The 16,486-nt window shown below is 43.7% G+C and overlaps 1 protein-coding gene across 1 annotated transcript; it reads right to left on the bottom strand.

Annotated features, from left to right (window-relative positions):
• Nucleotides 1-3,505: 3,505 nt before the first annotated feature.
• LOC143288888 (uncharacterized) lies at nucleotides 3,506-12,328 on the bottom strand. The gene is made up of 7 exons (XM_076597550.1): nucleotides 12,244-12,328; nucleotides 10,357-10,500; nucleotides 10,078-10,166; nucleotides 9,043-9,148; nucleotides 8,403-8,568; nucleotides 5,764-5,964; nucleotides 3,506-4,805 (listed from the first exon to the last, which is right to left on the bottom strand). Exons 1-7 carry the CDS (start codon nucleotides 12,253-12,255, stop codon nucleotides 4,489-4,491), a joined length of 1,035 nt encoding a protein of 344 aa, XP_076453665.1. The 5' UTR covers nucleotides 12,256-12,328; the 3' UTR covers nucleotides 3,506-4,488.
• Between the last annotated feature and the right edge of the window lie 4,158 nt (nucleotides 12,329-16,486).

The following is a 16,486-nucleotide window of genomic DNA, read 5'->3' as shown; positions in this document are numbered from 1 at the left end:
GTTCCAATCCTGCATGCAGGCGGTTCAGGATATTGGTCGCCTGATTGTTGACCCGGAGGTGACAGCATCACTCGGCAGCACCCTGAACGACCAAGCAGCCTTTTCTAGGGACAGCACTGCTTGCTCCACACGGAGAGGGGCCTAGAAAAGGTGGTCCAAACAAATGCTCATCTCCATACCCCCCAGTTGGCTAACCGCGGTCAACGGGCATCTCCAAACGCGGTCGAACAACAATAGAGAAGAAAAGGCCGGCACCTGCCTCACAATTAGGTGCAAAAGGACTAAAGGTAGCATGCTGGAACATCCGAACCATGCATGACTCTGCAGACAGCAACCACCCAGAAAGGCGTTCCGCTCTAGTCGCACACGAACTTCAGAGACTGAACATTGACATTGCTGCCGTCAGCGAAGTCCGCTTTGCAGGGGAAGGCAGCCTCCAGGAACACGGCGCTGGGTACACCCTCTACTGGTCAGGCAAGCCAGAGACCGAGAGACGCCTTTATGGCGTAGGCTTTATGGTCAGGAGCACCATTGCCTCCAAGCTTGAAAACCTGCCAACAGGACACTCAGACCGAATTATGTCCATGCGCCTCCCACTACGGAACAAACAGCATGCCACTCTGTTCAGCGTGTACGCTCCAACCCTCCAAGCGGACCCCACAGAAAAGGTCAAGTTTTACACTGATCTGCGCAACCTCGTTCAGAACACCCCTGCTGACGACAAGGTCATCATCCTTGGCGACTTCAATGCCAGAGTTGGCCAAGATTCAGAAGCCTGGAAAGGAGTCCTTGGCAAGCATGGCGTTGGTAATTGCAACGACAATGGGCGCCTTCTTCTCGAGTTCTGTGCAGAGTAGCAGTTTACCATCACCAACACCATTTTCCAGCAGAAGGACAGCCTGAAGACAACGTGGATGCATCCTCGGTCCAAACATTGGCACCTCATTGATTACATCCTGATGCGCCAGAGAGACGTACGAGACGTCCTACACACCCGAGTGATGCCCAGCGCGGAGTGTCATACTGACCACCGCCTCGTCCGCAGCAAGCTCAGGCTCCACTTCAAGCCCAAACCAAAGAAAGGAGGAGCTCCTAGGAAGAAATTCCAGGTCGGCAACTTTCAGTCAGCTGAAGTGAAAGCTGAATTCCAGGCGAAGCTTCAGGACAAACTTGAAGACCCCAGTTGCCCCACAGACCCATCTCCAGAAGCACTATGGGCACAGCTGAAATCAGCCATCCTGCAGTCCTCTGAAGAAGTCCTAGGGTTCTCGTCGAAAAAGAACAAGGACTGGTTTGACGAAAACAACCAGGAGATCCAAGAATTGCTGGCGAAGAAGAGATCAGCCCACCAGGCTCACCTTGCACAACCGTCTTGTCCGGTGAAGAAAGCAACCTTCCGGCTCATATGCAGCAACCTCCAACGCAAGCTTCGTGAGATTCAAAATGGGTGGTGGACCAACCTGGCAGAGAGGGCTCAGCTTTGTGAAGACACTGGTGACTACCGGGGCTTATACGAAGCCTTGAAGGCGGTGTACGGTCCCTCATACCAGGTCCAGAGTCCTTTGCGCAGCGCAGACGCTCTTCACAGACAAGATGTCGATCCTGAACAGGTGGTCGGAACACTTCCAGGCCCTCTTCAGCGCCAACCGCACGGTTCAAGACTTGGCAATTCTCCGCATCCCACAACAGCCAGTGAAATTACAACTGGACGAGCTACCAACCCTAGAAGAGACTGTCAAGGCCATTGAACAGCTGAAATGTGGCAAGACAGCAGGGGTTGACGGAATTCCGCCGGAGGCGTGGAAGAATGGAGGCCCAGCACTACACTCCAAACTCCACAACCTCTTTGTCTGCTGCTGGGAGCAAGGCAAACTACCACAGGACCTCCGTGACGCAGTCATCATCACCCTGTATAAAAACAAGGGAGAAAAGTCGGACTGCTCCAACTACAGGGGGATAACTCTGCTCTCCATCGCAGGCAAGATCCTCGCCAGAGTCCTCCTAAATCGGCTGGTGCCTACCATCGCCGAAGAACATCTCCCAGAGAGTCAGTGTGGCTTTAGAGCCAACAGAGGCACCACTGACATGGTCTTCGTTCTCAGACAGCTACAAGAAAAATGTCGGGAACAGAACAAAGGACTGTATGCGACATTCGTCGATCTCACGAAAGCTTTCGACACCGTGAGCAGAAAAGGTCTGTGGGAGATCATGAAACGTCTAGGATGCCCCCCAAAATTCCTCAGCATGGTCATCCAACTACATGAGGAACAGCGTGGACAGGTCAGACACAGCAACGACCTTTCGGAGCCCTTCCCAATTGGAAATGGAGTGAAACAAGGTTGTGTGACCAGCTCCTGTCCTACATGCCATTCAACAGGAAGACCATGAAGTGGTGGAAGAAGCTGTTCTTCCATCTCTTCACCCTCACCCTCATTCAGGCTTCTATCCTGTACAACATCCACCTGAAAAACAGGAACCAGGGTAGAATGTCCCTGAAAAATTTTGTCATTGCTGTTGGGGACAGCCTGAATGAGCAGTATTAGCGTGGAGTGGCAGTCACTGTACAGCAAGCCGCTGCACAGCCTGATCCTGCAGTTCCTGGGCCATCTACTGCTCCACCAATACAGTCTCCACTGTCCAGACTGAGTGGCAAGCAGAATGAACACTTCTCCTGCCCTCTGCCACCCATCCCCAGTGGCAGGGAGAACTACAGGAAGTGTCATGTATGCAGTGCTCGCAGCAGGAGACACCCGGACGTCCAGATTCGGCAGACCCCCAACTGGTGTAAAAAGTGTGGGGTTGCCCTCTGTGATAAACTCTGCCAGCCCAACAAGACCATCACCTGCTTCCAATTATACCACTCAGTGCAGAACTACACTGACTACTAGGAAGACGGTGCTTGGGGACTGAAATATCATGTGTGCCAGTGTGCTCTTTTTTTTTTCCAATTTCCCATGTGTAACAATTTACAACATTTGCACATAGTATCATTTGTAATAGGAAATTTTCTATCTAAAATTACGTTTAAATAACATACTTACCGTGACCCAACCAGTGCAGACTCCGGCAGGGGTCTGACATTCCTGTCCTGTGCAAACTACTATCCGCCTATGCGGAGAAAATGAAAGTACTACAGCCGATAACCTCCCGGAAGTAGGTAACATCCCCTTTGTCCCCCTGGCTAGCGCCCTCTTTTTCCGGCAGCCATCTCGACACGTGTTCCTGTGCACTTCATACAGCTAAGTTTTTCGCATTTTCTATCTGTCTATGAATTCTTTGGCGTTTCTGTTTTGTGTCCAATTATGTCTTCAAACAGGTCGCACAAATATGTAGCTCAATTGGGAGATTGGGCTAAAATTAAGGCACGATCGCAATTGATACGCGATCAGTCTGGGCCCTCTACCTCTGGCTCTCTCAACAACACCAACCCCACACCACCTCCACTTCCTCCACTACCTCCGGTCGACTCCAGACCCCCACTACCCCCTACACCTCCTCCGGCGACTTGTACAGGTTTGTTACCCCATGCACAGGTCAGTGGTACCATTCATATTTCAAATTTTGAACCGCGATCGGACTCGACGCGATCCATGATTTCTCGGCTCTGCCAGTCGGCAGTACCTGAGTCGACCTCCTCTATCCCTTTCCCCATGCCCACAGTCTCAACAAGGGATTACAACACAAACCCTTTGGGGAAACAACACCATACACTTGATCTGGATCCGCACGCTAGATTGTAATTTACTAATTTTTTCTTTCATCTTGAGCAATACCCACTTTATTCAAGTTATTTTGTGCATATACAGCCCTTTTCCCCTGTGACTGTGTGTTCATGGAGCTGATGAAAGTATATGACTGTAAGGTGATCCTGACCTAAAAATTTGGAGTATTTTCAACGTGGCACATATAGCAAACATATTCAGGTAGGAACTTTCATATTCTGGCAAGAACTAACCCAGCATGTCAATAACCTGTTCTGAAATTTTCATTTTGTTCCTTTGTGTTTTGTGTTTTTTGTGATTTTTTTTCTAACCCCTTACAAATGGGCTGTCTGTGGGGAAAAGCAAGGGAGAAAACTATCCGTCCCAAGTGAGTGAACCACATAGTACCCCACCTCTGACCCCACAAACAAGTATAGTTCTATTCACACAAACGTGTCATTTGATTATCAATTTGATAATCACAAACACGTCATTCCATTAACAGAAACTGAAATGCACACAGTATTTTCCTTGAGATTCTTCTCCCTCCATACAGAGCAGCAGAGGAACACAAATTTCATGTATCCTCCATTCAACAAAGCAAATATAAAATAAAATAAACAAACAAGCAAACCATTCATCATCAGTCAGGAACACAGCAGTTTCATTTACCATGCACCACTGTTCAAAGAAAAAAGGAGGGGTTGTGGGGAAAGGAGGGTAAAAAAAAAAAAATAAATAAATATTAAAAAAAAAAAAAACCCACTGGCAACAGACAACTCACTGCCTAGAAGAGACTAGGGGCCGGGGTGAAGCCGTACCCTGGAAACCCCGTCTTGGAAGACCCTTGGGTTGTGTAGACACCCTGGGTGCTCTGCACTGTCATGTCCCCGGGGCGACCCCACTGCGCAGTCTGTTGACCCCCGCTGGGGTAGCGGTCCCGGTCCCGGCTGCCCCCAGACAGTGTTCGACGCTTGCCACCGCCGCTGCTTTTCCTTTCCCTCTCTTCCGCTCTCTGCTGAGCGACAGGCAGCCGCTGGCTGGTGACCAGCGACAGGAGAGCCGAGTAGTGAAGGCGCGACACCTGCAGCAGGTCTTCCAGAACTGAAATCAAAGTGAGAGCAGAGACATGGACATCATGGAGGAGGGGGTCGCATGACACGTTTCTGCAGAAGTCAGGAAAGGGTGCTTGTCTCACAAATCCCCACCATCAAGAAAACTCCAGGACCAAATTTTAAGTCTGCAATAGTCTTCAGATCTATGTCTTTCCACTGTAAATGATATTAGCTGGGTTTTCTTTGTTGTTGTTGATTGTTATTGTTATTTTACGTCTATTCCAAAGCACATGTAATTTCCTTCAGTTGCAATGTAATGATAATAGTGGTTTTGTCTTCTTTTTTAAGTGATATTAGTTGTTTTCTATCTGTTCCCAAGCATTACTGATTTTCCTCAGTTGAAAGCAGGTCTTTCAGAAAATTATCCCCTGCCCATGGGAGATGATTGATTACAAAATCATATTTAGTGTTCTGCATCCCAAATTTGAGTATTTGGGTAACAGCAAAAACCTCAATGTTGATTCTCCAAACAAGTCTATCATTCACAAATAAAAAGGTTTGAACCCACAACCACCCAGCCATCAGTCCTTAGCATTAACCATTTCACCACAGCAGGAAAAACTGATGCATAAAAACTGCAAATAATGATGTATGATTGAGCATCATCTGTATTTACAAAGGAGAGAGGACATGATCAATGGACAAGACCTTGTACAACTTATTTCATGGATCAGGTGAATGACTAATATGCGTCATTTTGCATTTGTCTTGACGCGACTTCAGTGAAATACCAAAAAACAGGAGAAAAAAAACAAACAAAAAAACCCAACCCACCTCCATTCACTGGCTTTTGTTCACCGAGACACTGGTTCCTAGATACACACTTTTATTTGCATTCTTATTTAATATCGTCATTGTTGCTTTTGCTCAGCCAACCACTCATGAAGGCTGAAAACATTTCCGTCAGTATCATCTGTCCAGGTGCCAGTACTTTGCCATCAACATACCTTTTCCCAGGTAAGGCTTTTCATCTGATGAGTTCATGGCAATTTTCTGCAATCCTTGCATCATGGCTGCAGAGGCCAGCACTTGCTGGTGGGTGGAGGAGAGGGACAAAAAGTACTTCATGTCCACAGCGAAGGGATTGCGCGGTGTTGGGTACATGCACAGCTTCACCAGCTCTGCTATGATCTCCCAGATGTGTACCTCTGTCAAACACACACACAATGATGCGAGTGAAACACACACACCATGAACACACAGTGATGAGAAACATGTTGCTTCCATATCTGATATAAAAAATAAATCAATTAAAAAAAAAAACCTTTTTGGATGTCGCTTGAAATACTGCTTCTGTCCAATTACAGTTAATTAAGACAGTTACACTGAACTTGCAGCTGTATAACTCACCATTCAAATCAGTAGAACAGGAAATTTTCTTCCTAAAATTACATTTATCTAACATACTTGCCGTGACCCACGAGTGCAGACTCTGGCAGGGAGTCCGATTCCTGTCCTGTGCAAACTACTATCCGCCTATGCGGAGAAAATGAAAGTAGCTACGGCCGATAGTGATACTTCCCCTTTGTAAACGCCAGAGAATCGACAGACAGACAGAAAATACGAAAAAAAACTTAGCCGTATGAAGAGCACAGGAACAAGAGTCAAGATGGCTGCCGGAAAAAGAGGAAGCTAGTCAGGGATACAGAGGGGAGGTAACCTACTTCTTGGAGGTTACCGACTGTAGCTATAAGCGGATAGTAGTTTGCACAGGACAGAAATCGGACTCCCTGCCGGAGTCTACACTAATGGGTCACGGTAAAGTATGTGTAGTGAAATATATATATATTACATTGCTCAAATACAGTCCTATTGCAACAGATCTGCAACACAAAACAGTTATAAATACCAGACTCTGAGCAACACAAACATAAAAGCAAATGATACAAAAGACTGGATGTCAAAAAAAGTGATACAAACTTCAAAATGAAAAGACCTTCAATGACCTAGAACAATCCCATCTGAGTTCAAACTTGTTCTGCTAACAATTTATGTCACAAGTTTTGTCTGTTGCCTTGCCTTTCTGTAAAAAAAATTGTTCAACCCAATCACTGAAAGCCAGACTCCTGACGCTTTCTGCATAGCAATCTTTCATTTCACCTTCCAGCTGCACAAATGCAAATGAACATTTGTGCACTATCGTCCATAAACTTTAAAAAAAAATAACCTGTACAATTTAGCACATATATTACTAACAGATCAAGAAAACAGTAATGATTACTCTAACTCATTAAGACATTTGAAATTTACAAAAAACTACTTCTAACCACAAACACAAATCCATGCCCAAGTTTACCGCTGCAAATACATGTCAAAACAACAGATTAAAGATAAATCTAGTTAATGTTATTGAATGCAAATGTATTTATCTAAAAAACAGCACCGGTTATTTCAAATAAGCAAATAAGGATAAACAGCAAATAAGATTAAACTGAAACATTAATCAATACAAATTAACAACATATATCCTTGTTTAAAATTTGGATTTTAGTTTCAGAGATTTTTCTAAGAAAAATAATTATCAAAAAAAGGTGACACATTTTAAATCTGCAGTACATTATTCAATTAAGAATACCACAACAAATTATGATATACAGGACAGTAGAAGTGTCCACATGTCCTGTGAGACAATGGTCTGTGCCTGTCAGTGTTCACACAGTGGTGCTTGAACAGAGACTGCAATGGTTGAAAAAGTCCATTTCCGCAACAGCAGTCTGTTGTAAACTTTGCATAAGAAGGTTCATGGAGCTGGATATAAAATATTTTATCACGGAAGTAGTCAGCGATTACCATAAAGTTCGGTCTATTCAGCGCACTGGTATATAAGCCGCACCCACTAAATTTTGGAAAAAAATTGAACTGTATACATACATAAGCCGCACCGATTTATAAGCTGCACCTATTTCCGGTACTGGAACACATACTGATACTACTGAAAAGCTGTTGATACTGTAGGTTACGAAATAAACACAAGTGGGAACAACACAAAGAAAAGCAAGCGAAAACACTGCTAGTGCCACAAAAAAAATAATAAATAAACACAACGAAAATAAGATCCATAATTTAGGGATAGTCACATCTATTCAATGTCATCCTGCTCACTGAATCCACTAAAATCTTCGTCTTCAGTGTCCGAGTTGAAGAGAACCAGCACAGCTTCCTCCACCATCTTGTCACTGACTTCAGCCTCACTTTCACTTCATGAACATGAAGGTGGAGGTCGCTGCTGGTTCATCGCTTGCACTGTCGTCTGCTAGGTCAATTGCCTTCAATTTGAAGGCTGCATCATAGGCATAACGTCGCCTTTTCGGCATGATGAGGGTGTACACTTCAGCAGAGTAGAACTGAATGTTGATCTGAAGGCTTTAATAAGTGCGGATTTGATTTATAAAACGTGAACAGTTAGCACACTATCCTGAAGCTCATCCAAAAATTCATGGACAGAAATCATGATTTTGGTGAGTTGAAGGGCAGCTAAGAATAGACAAGGACATGACACTCCCGAGATCGTTAAAATCCGTAAATAAGCCGCAGAGGTTGAAGCTGGGGTAAAAAGTCGCGGCTTATATATGGAACTTTACGATACCTTCATGTTTCCATCTGCTGGTTGATTTCAGACGCAGAGGGTGGTCTTTCTCGCCATCCCCGGCTCCAGACATTTTCATCAGGCGCTGATGGTTGGAGCGCACCCACACGTAAGGGCACGAGTAGCGGGAATATCCTGCTATCAGGAATACTGTTGTGTTTGACGCCTGTGAAAAAAAGGAAGATACCACTATTGTATTGTCTTTGAATGATTCTATGTTTATTTGATGATACATGAATTGAAACAGACAGGTCCAGGTCCAACACATGAGTGCTTGTATGCAGTGACATGTCAGAGGTTATGTCCATTCAAGTGCACATGTATTGCAGCATAAATCAGAAAATATCAGAAAAACCTCCAACACATATAATTCCATTACAAACACTAATCACAAAATGTATCACACTGTAGCTTTAAGATTATGGTAACTACATTAGATCACACTTATTACCTTATCTGGTGCAAAGTCATAACAGAAGATTTCTAAGTTTCTTCAAGTAATCAACCATTTCTAGAGATCTATGGAGGGGAATCTGATAAATGCAATTATTTTCTTGTAACCACACATTACAATAACAGACAGACTACCATGTATACAGGATGGACAGAAGGCAGCACAATGACTATCAGTCTAACTCACAGAACTTTGCTCATTGTCACTGGGCGAAGCAGGCGGCAGCCCCACACCCTTGTCTTTCAGACCACTCAGCTTCATCTGGGTTCCCTGAGATAACACTAGTGTTTGCCTGCAAGACACAATGTACATATCATTACAGCAAGATAGTTTGTGAAGTAACTGCTTGCTTTACAAAGTTGCGTGTCTCTGCTATTCTGCTTTCCACTCCGCAGAACCTACTTATCTATCTGACCTTATCAGTGTTTACACTCCCACAAGAAATCTCCGCTCTTCCTCCGATGGTTACCTTTTGAAACTTCCTCACGTCAATACAAGAACCTAGGGTGAACGTTCCTTCTTTTTTGGCTGCTCCTCACATCTGGAACAACCTTCCTTATCATTTCCGTGCATCTGATTCTATTTCTGCTTTTCACTCATCACTGAAGACTCATCTTTTTAAAACCTATTTTCAGTATGTGTAATTAAAACCTATCTATAAGTACTTTCAGCTTCCTTTTCTCCAACACCACCCATATTGGCTCACTTTGGATGTATGTTGAGTGGGAAAGGGCAAGTGTGAGTGGGGGGAGGATTTTTTGAGAAAGAGTGGCCAAGAGTGTTTTATGTTACTTGTAATATTTTTCTTTCATGTAAAGCGCCCTGAGCTCTTAGTGAGAAAGGGCGCTATAATTGTACAGTATTATTATTTATTATTATTTTTATTATTATTATCAGGTAATTATCTCAAAATGGAAAGCTAATGATTAATTCTGTCAGCCAATGATGAGAGAAGTTAAATGTTTTTTTTCCATTTATTTCTAAATAATTTTCAATGTTCAAGAAAGAACAATGTACATAAACAGAAAATGTCTTGTGCCATGCTCTCAGTATCTGATTGCAATTCATAATTTGACAAATTACCCCAGACTACTTCTGTTTTCAGCCCTATAGTCTATGACAAAATTTCAAAGCTATACAGGTTCCTTCTCTACAGGTTCCTCCTCTCAGCATTCCCGAACAATCTTGAATTTCAAGCACAACAAATTTTTACATACTTACTTGTCATAAGGAAGCTGAGATGCAGTCAGGCTTTCTCCTACAGAAATTTCTGTAGGATTATGGAGGATGCTGCAACGACGGGATGATATCTGCAAAGTGCAACACTTATCATATATATATATATAGAGTGAGAGAGAGAGAGAGAGAGAGAGAGAGAATCAAATTTTAAAAATAGCATTTTCACATACGCTCAAATACAAAACAAATGAATACCAAAGCAAAATAATAAGAACTATATTTTCATTGTTCATTTGTTGTTTTACTTTTTCATCAGTTCACCTGTGGTTCATGATAGACAGTGAGAGTCATCTCCTCTTTGCCCCGCAGGTACATGTAGAAGTGCTGAAAACCCCGCAAAGTCCCCATCTTGAACGCCTCCACCAGGTAACAGTCCAGTTTCTCTTTCATGGCTGCCTCTTTGGCCTGCAACACACACACCAACCCTTGCAATAATGCTGAGACTGCAACAGGACAAGCACCATTAAGTATGGCTGTGTTTGGCTAAAAGGACACAGAGGGTCCCCCCCCACCCCCCCAGCCCCCCACCAAAAACCAAACAAAAAATGTGGGGGGTATGGGGTGGGCACAGACTGGCCAGAATTTGGGATGTTTTCTAGACTCTGATGATGATTAATGAAAGGGGTGATGGAGATGCTGAAATGGGGAGTCTATTCAGGTTTGGGACCAGTTACACAGCCTACTTGACAAGGCTTTACTCTCATATCAACAACCAGGCAAGAGATACAGACACCTGCAGTGTTAGTCAGGAAATTTGATTAACACTCCCACACACACATCCATGAAGTGAGTGATCCTTGCGTGTGTCATCCCAGCCTTCCTATCTAAGCCCATACCACTCGACTCTGGGACCAAATGATACAAACCACTTCCCACAGCAGCTGGCAACATTTATTTATTAAGAATTTATGTATTTACTTATCTGTGCTGCTTGATTTAATTAACTGAACCCCGAACCCAAGCATTGCTTTCGAGTAAAAATTTGTCAACATGTAATCTGGAGGGAAACAAATGGTCTATTTTCTGCATTTTTCTGCATCAGTATAGTATGGAATCCTGCCGAGGCTGTAAACTCTCCAGGGTTGAATGGATTAAAGCCAAGCTGACCACAGTTTGACAAAGCACCAGTCATATTTATCATTCATGTACATAAACCTGGGGCATGCCTGTGACGGACTATTCTATTTAAGTATTTTTCACCAGAGGACCTGAGAGGATAAAATGAAAAAACAAATTTTCAACATAAATGTAACCATACATAATGCACAACACTGTATACATTATGATGAACACAAAACCAAAATTGCCTATGAGCAACTCTCATATATATCCTAGCTCCTAAGATAAACAATAAAACAATACATATCAAGAATGACCAATTATCAAGTCCTGAAAAACTTAAGATCTCTTAAAAAATTATATATGTAATATAATTCAATATATATATATATATGTATAAGATGGCTTTCAAAGAGAATGGACCAGCAAGGCCACCCGAAAAGTAAGTAGAGACAGAAGAGGCAACAGTTTAATGTCAAGTAAATCACATTGCAGGCTGAAAGTGCGCAGCTCCTTCTTTACAGAGCGAGTTGTTAATATATGGAATGGTTTGCCAGATAGTGTTGTGACAGCCCCAACCATGTTATCCTTCAAGACTAGGTTAGACGCTCATTGGGCCAACTCTCCAAGCATATACGATCCAGTATGCTATCATTAGGCCACGCATGCTGGTATACTGTATCCAGTTGAACGACGAACAGGCCTTCCAGGCCTAAAACGTCTGATCCAGTTCAAGTTCAAGAAAACAATCCAGGAAGTTTGTTTACTACTTTGCCAGGGAATCACACTCTCTGACCAGACGTCTTTGATTTTTTTGTTTCGCGTTTTATTTATTTTTATATTATTTTATTTACTGCTTTGAGTTGCCTACTGGTCTGTTCAGTGTTGTTCTGTGTAAACCCTAAATGCAACAGAGTCATATCCAGCAAAGGCAGAGATGAGATGTTCTGCAAGTCTTGCATTGAATGTAATCGTCATGTCACGATGACACAGATTGATGAAAATCATTTTCAGCGTGCCTCAAGTCTTTAGCAATTTAACATGATTACATTCAGTGCTTTTATTACTCTATAAGTTCATTCAATATACCTCTGGATCCATTTCAATTCCTGTTTAGTTTTCACTTTCAAACTGGAACAGAACTTCAGAAGTCCGCAGGCAGGCTCCTTCTCGGTGTGTGTAGCCGTGCAAAGTGACGCTTGCAAAGGCTCGACACAGCTTCCGGTTTGTCCGCTGGTTCATCTTTGGTAACTATTTAGTATGAAGACACCCAAATAAAGCTTTTGAAGACGAGATGAACGTGGTGTGTTGTTTTCTTGTGCTTGTTTGTTTTCTTGTGCTTGTTCGCTTTCATTTATTTAATATGAAACGATGGGTCAATTGTAAACACTTACATGAAAAAAAGATCAATTGCGTGAAGTTATTTTTTCATTGTATATAACAAGATCCATGCAAAGTTTCGAATTTTATTTTTCTTCTGCGTTCGTGGGTTGCTGTCACGATTCCACTTTCTCTCGAATGTACCAGTGAGCTTTTACACATTATATGACTGCTGTCCCCGAAGACTGACATGGATTACACGATCTTTAACGTGCGTCATTATTTGATCTACTGCACTACGGATCAGTGGACACTGAGGTCCCGGCACTGAAGCACCGTCCGAGCACTGGTCTGCGGCACATCCCGCGTTCACTGAGTTGACTCTTTGCAATGAATCACAATCATTAACCCACCAAGCGCCGCGGCGACTGGGATTCGAACCCAGGAACCTCACTGAGTCAAACTGAACCCCGGATCCCCGGCGGGTCCATCACTGAGTCAAATTGAACCCCGGATCCCCGGCGGGTCCATCACTGAGTCGCGACAGATAACAGCTTGTCTTAATTCCTATACAGGGCCGGCAACAATCCACAGTGAATAGGGGGGTGCGCTCATATGAGACTGATTCCTGTCCAGTGTGCGACCGTTAAGACCCCTAGTTCAGCCAGGAGAACCCGGGCCCCACACAGCATCAGTCAAAAAAGCAAACAAAAAACAACAACAAACACATAAAAAAACATGTCCAGTAGCTATATTGAGCCTGGGGCTCGCAGCCAGGCCCCAGTCCTGATCTTGAAAGACAGGGGAAATGGCTGAGATAATATGATCTGAAATCTGGGTCCATAGGCAGCTGAAAGGAAAAGGGAGTGCCTGTGGGAGTCAGTGTGGGAGTAGGGGACCTGTACTTTCTCTGGGTGGCCTCGGACGGTTCTGTTTGTCCGCACTTTCCCGGGGTGCCACCTCAACCAAACCGCCCATGATCTTGTACATCATGGTGGCCTTGGCTGCAGTGCGGCGCAGTTTGAGAGGGTCGAGTTCCAGCCTGGAGACAAGCTCGGCCGCCGGTTGCACTCGTGGTGGGGCGGAAGCTATGCATAATTCGTCGAGCTGATCACGTCTTTGTTACACCATCTCCAGGTTGGTTGTGAGATACTGTTGCGGGCGGGTCCCAGACTGGCGAAGCATAGGCTCTAGGGTGGGCCTCACCAGCAAGCCCCTTGTAACATGCTGTCGGGTCACGGTGATGTACTGAGAGGCATCCTCTCAGGTTTCTGTGCATGAAGGCGCTGGTCTTGTCTGCCTTTGCTGTTGTGGCCTGGATGTGAAGGTCTTTTGTCAACTCTGTCTACACCCAGGTATTTGGCTTTCTCCACCTCAGTTCTGGAGTTCCTCATTATGCCACAGACTGTAGGTGGTAGGGAAGGGCTTTTTCTTCCTTGTCACTGAGAGGACATGACATTTGCCCTGGCATTGAATGCCATTTGCCAGGTCTTCTCCCAACGCTCAAGTTCGTCAAGTTCAAATCTTCTTCAGTGGAGGGCGTTGGCCGGTATCTGCTTGCCGTGGGACCTGATCTGCCGGTATAGGATGGTATCATAGGCAAACAGACGGACTGTGGATTTGATGTTTCTGTTGATGTCAGAGGTGCAACAGCTTTGTTGTAAAATTTTGCATCTGGATGTAGCACATTGCCTCATACCACTCTGTGCGCCCCATCCTGCTTTTAGTCCAGATACAAAAATGGTCAAAATGTCTGCAACAAAACCGTTCTTTTCACGATGAAATAGAATAAATCATACTGATCACGCTGATATAAACTTGATCGCTGTAGGTGGGCGGGAACATGATTAGATTTTGATTTTTAATAATTATTTCTCACACATTTGGCCATGAGAGAGCGCCTTACAAAGATCCGCAAGGCATGAGCAAGCGAGGGTTACGCAAGCGCGGTATAAGGGGTCGCCAGAGGAAAGCGTTTAGCGCAGTACAGTACTTGTGGCTGACAGCTGCCGCGCTGATGCTATCCTATACCTCCGTTAGTAGGTCACTGCGGCAGATGACAGATACCGTACAGAAAATAAGAGAACTCTTTGGGGTCAAAAGGAAACAAAATTTTTAATTTCATCTATTACATACTAAATTGGTAGAAAACGCAAGTTAGCTTTTATGAATGTTATACAGTTTCTTACCAGTCCTGACATTTCATAAAGAATGAAATCGGTATTATACCGACTGCAAAGGTGAATTTACGAAGGCAGCACGGGATCATTTAGTTCGCAGGAACAATTATGTTGACATTTTACGCAATGCACAACTTGGAAATACTTCATGCTCTGCTTATTAACGTGTAGTATATGAATATCTCAATACCTGTTAACTGGGTTTGTTTCAATGAACATTGTCGGAGCACTGTCAAGACAATTAATTCAGAAAGCATCAGTGGAAGGCAGATGATGGCAAAATCGACCAACATCATGTCTTGATGTAAAAAGAACGGTATGAAATATATATTTTTCTTTGGCAATGAAGCGGTATTTGCAAACGTCGCTCACGAACCCTGTCGCAGTAGACACGTCGGTTTAGCATGGGAAAGAAAATGTATCTGGCTGGACGGAGTATGAAGGTGGCAAAATGAAGTGCATCAGATAGTCATGAAGAGCAAAGACTGCCCGGAAAATGAAAATGGGTCAGTCTCCAGAACTTTGTTGGAAATGGGGGTCTCTCAGTCTGATTCAGTATAAACATGTGTTTAGAATGATTATTCAAATGTTTCACATTTTCTGAAAAAAATGACTGTTCAACTATTTAAATGCAATCGACGTCGCATATTAATTTTCAGTTCCTTTTTTCTGTGTTACTTCAGTGCATGTAAACGACCCAATAAAAAATATACATGTAAACAAATTTAGAACTGTTTCCACATAAATCATGCAGATTCATCGCGGGAAAGCGTAAATCGGTTTGACAAACACCCTTCAATCGTGTGTGTTTGAACACAGATTCAGAGAATGTGTTGTTTCCGACAGCGTGTGAGATGTACATATGTTACACGGAAATCTCTGATATGTTCATTTGCACCCCGTGGTTGCTATATTAAAAACAACAACAACAACAACAAAACTGTGTATGTTAATTTCGTCGTTGTTATGGTTTGTTTGTACTTTATCTCTGATCCGATTAAGTTTAGACACAATCACTGTTTCTGACACATGGCGAGATGCGGTAATATACGGATACTGGCGTAAGATTTCGAACCAAGTCAACGCATGTAGTTCAGTAAGACTGTTTTCAGTTGAAGACTTGTTGCATCAAAAGTTCCAAACAAGAAAGTTCAAAGTAGAAAATCACCCCCTTAAATTACCTTGATTTTGGTTTTTGCTGTCTGGTGAAGTTTTATCACGAAATGATGTAAACTAGTTTATCAGTTCACAAGACAGACGAAGTGTGGAACGAAACACTGGGGTGAATTGATGTGAAAATGGAGTGCCTGCAGTGTTTCTGAAAAATAAAATCATCCAGGGTGGGGGAGTTAGTTTAGGTATTTTGGGTTCCATGTTACATATGTCATAAGGTTTTAGGTAATCATTAATAAAATACATAATTTTGCACAGGCTTTGTTTGAATGCATTGCATCTCAAGGACATCGAGAGACGAGCAACCAGAAAACTGGCCATCCTGAAAAAACTCGCCGGGACCTCTTGGGGTGCCAACAGCAGCATACTGCAGAGGGTGTACACTGGAACTGTCAGGCCAACCCTGGAGTATGGCAGCACTGCCTGGGCCACGGCATCAGCAACCAACACAAGCCGCCTGAGCAAAGTTCAGAACGCAGGGCTACGGCTGATCACTGGCGGGATAAAGACGACTCCAGTTCAGGCGATGGAGAAACACACAGGCCTCCACCCACTCAAAGATAGACGAGAGGAAAAAGTCTTCATCCACAGCGAGAAGCTCCTGCGCATGCCAACTCACCCAATGCACGAAAAACTGAAGCACCCAACAAAGAACAGAC

The sequence above is a fragment of the Babylonia areolata genome, chromosome 13 (assembly GCF_041734735.1).
Source record: "Babylonia areolata isolate BAREFJ2019XMU chromosome 13, ASM4173473v1, whole genome shotgun sequence".
In the NCBI taxonomy this organism is placed as follows: Eukaryota; Metazoa; Mollusca; class Gastropoda; order Neogastropoda; family Buccinidae; genus Babylonia; species Babylonia areolata.
The sequence above is the reverse complement of the archived record's forward strand: the minus strand, read 5'-3'. Positions and strand labels throughout refer to the sequence as shown.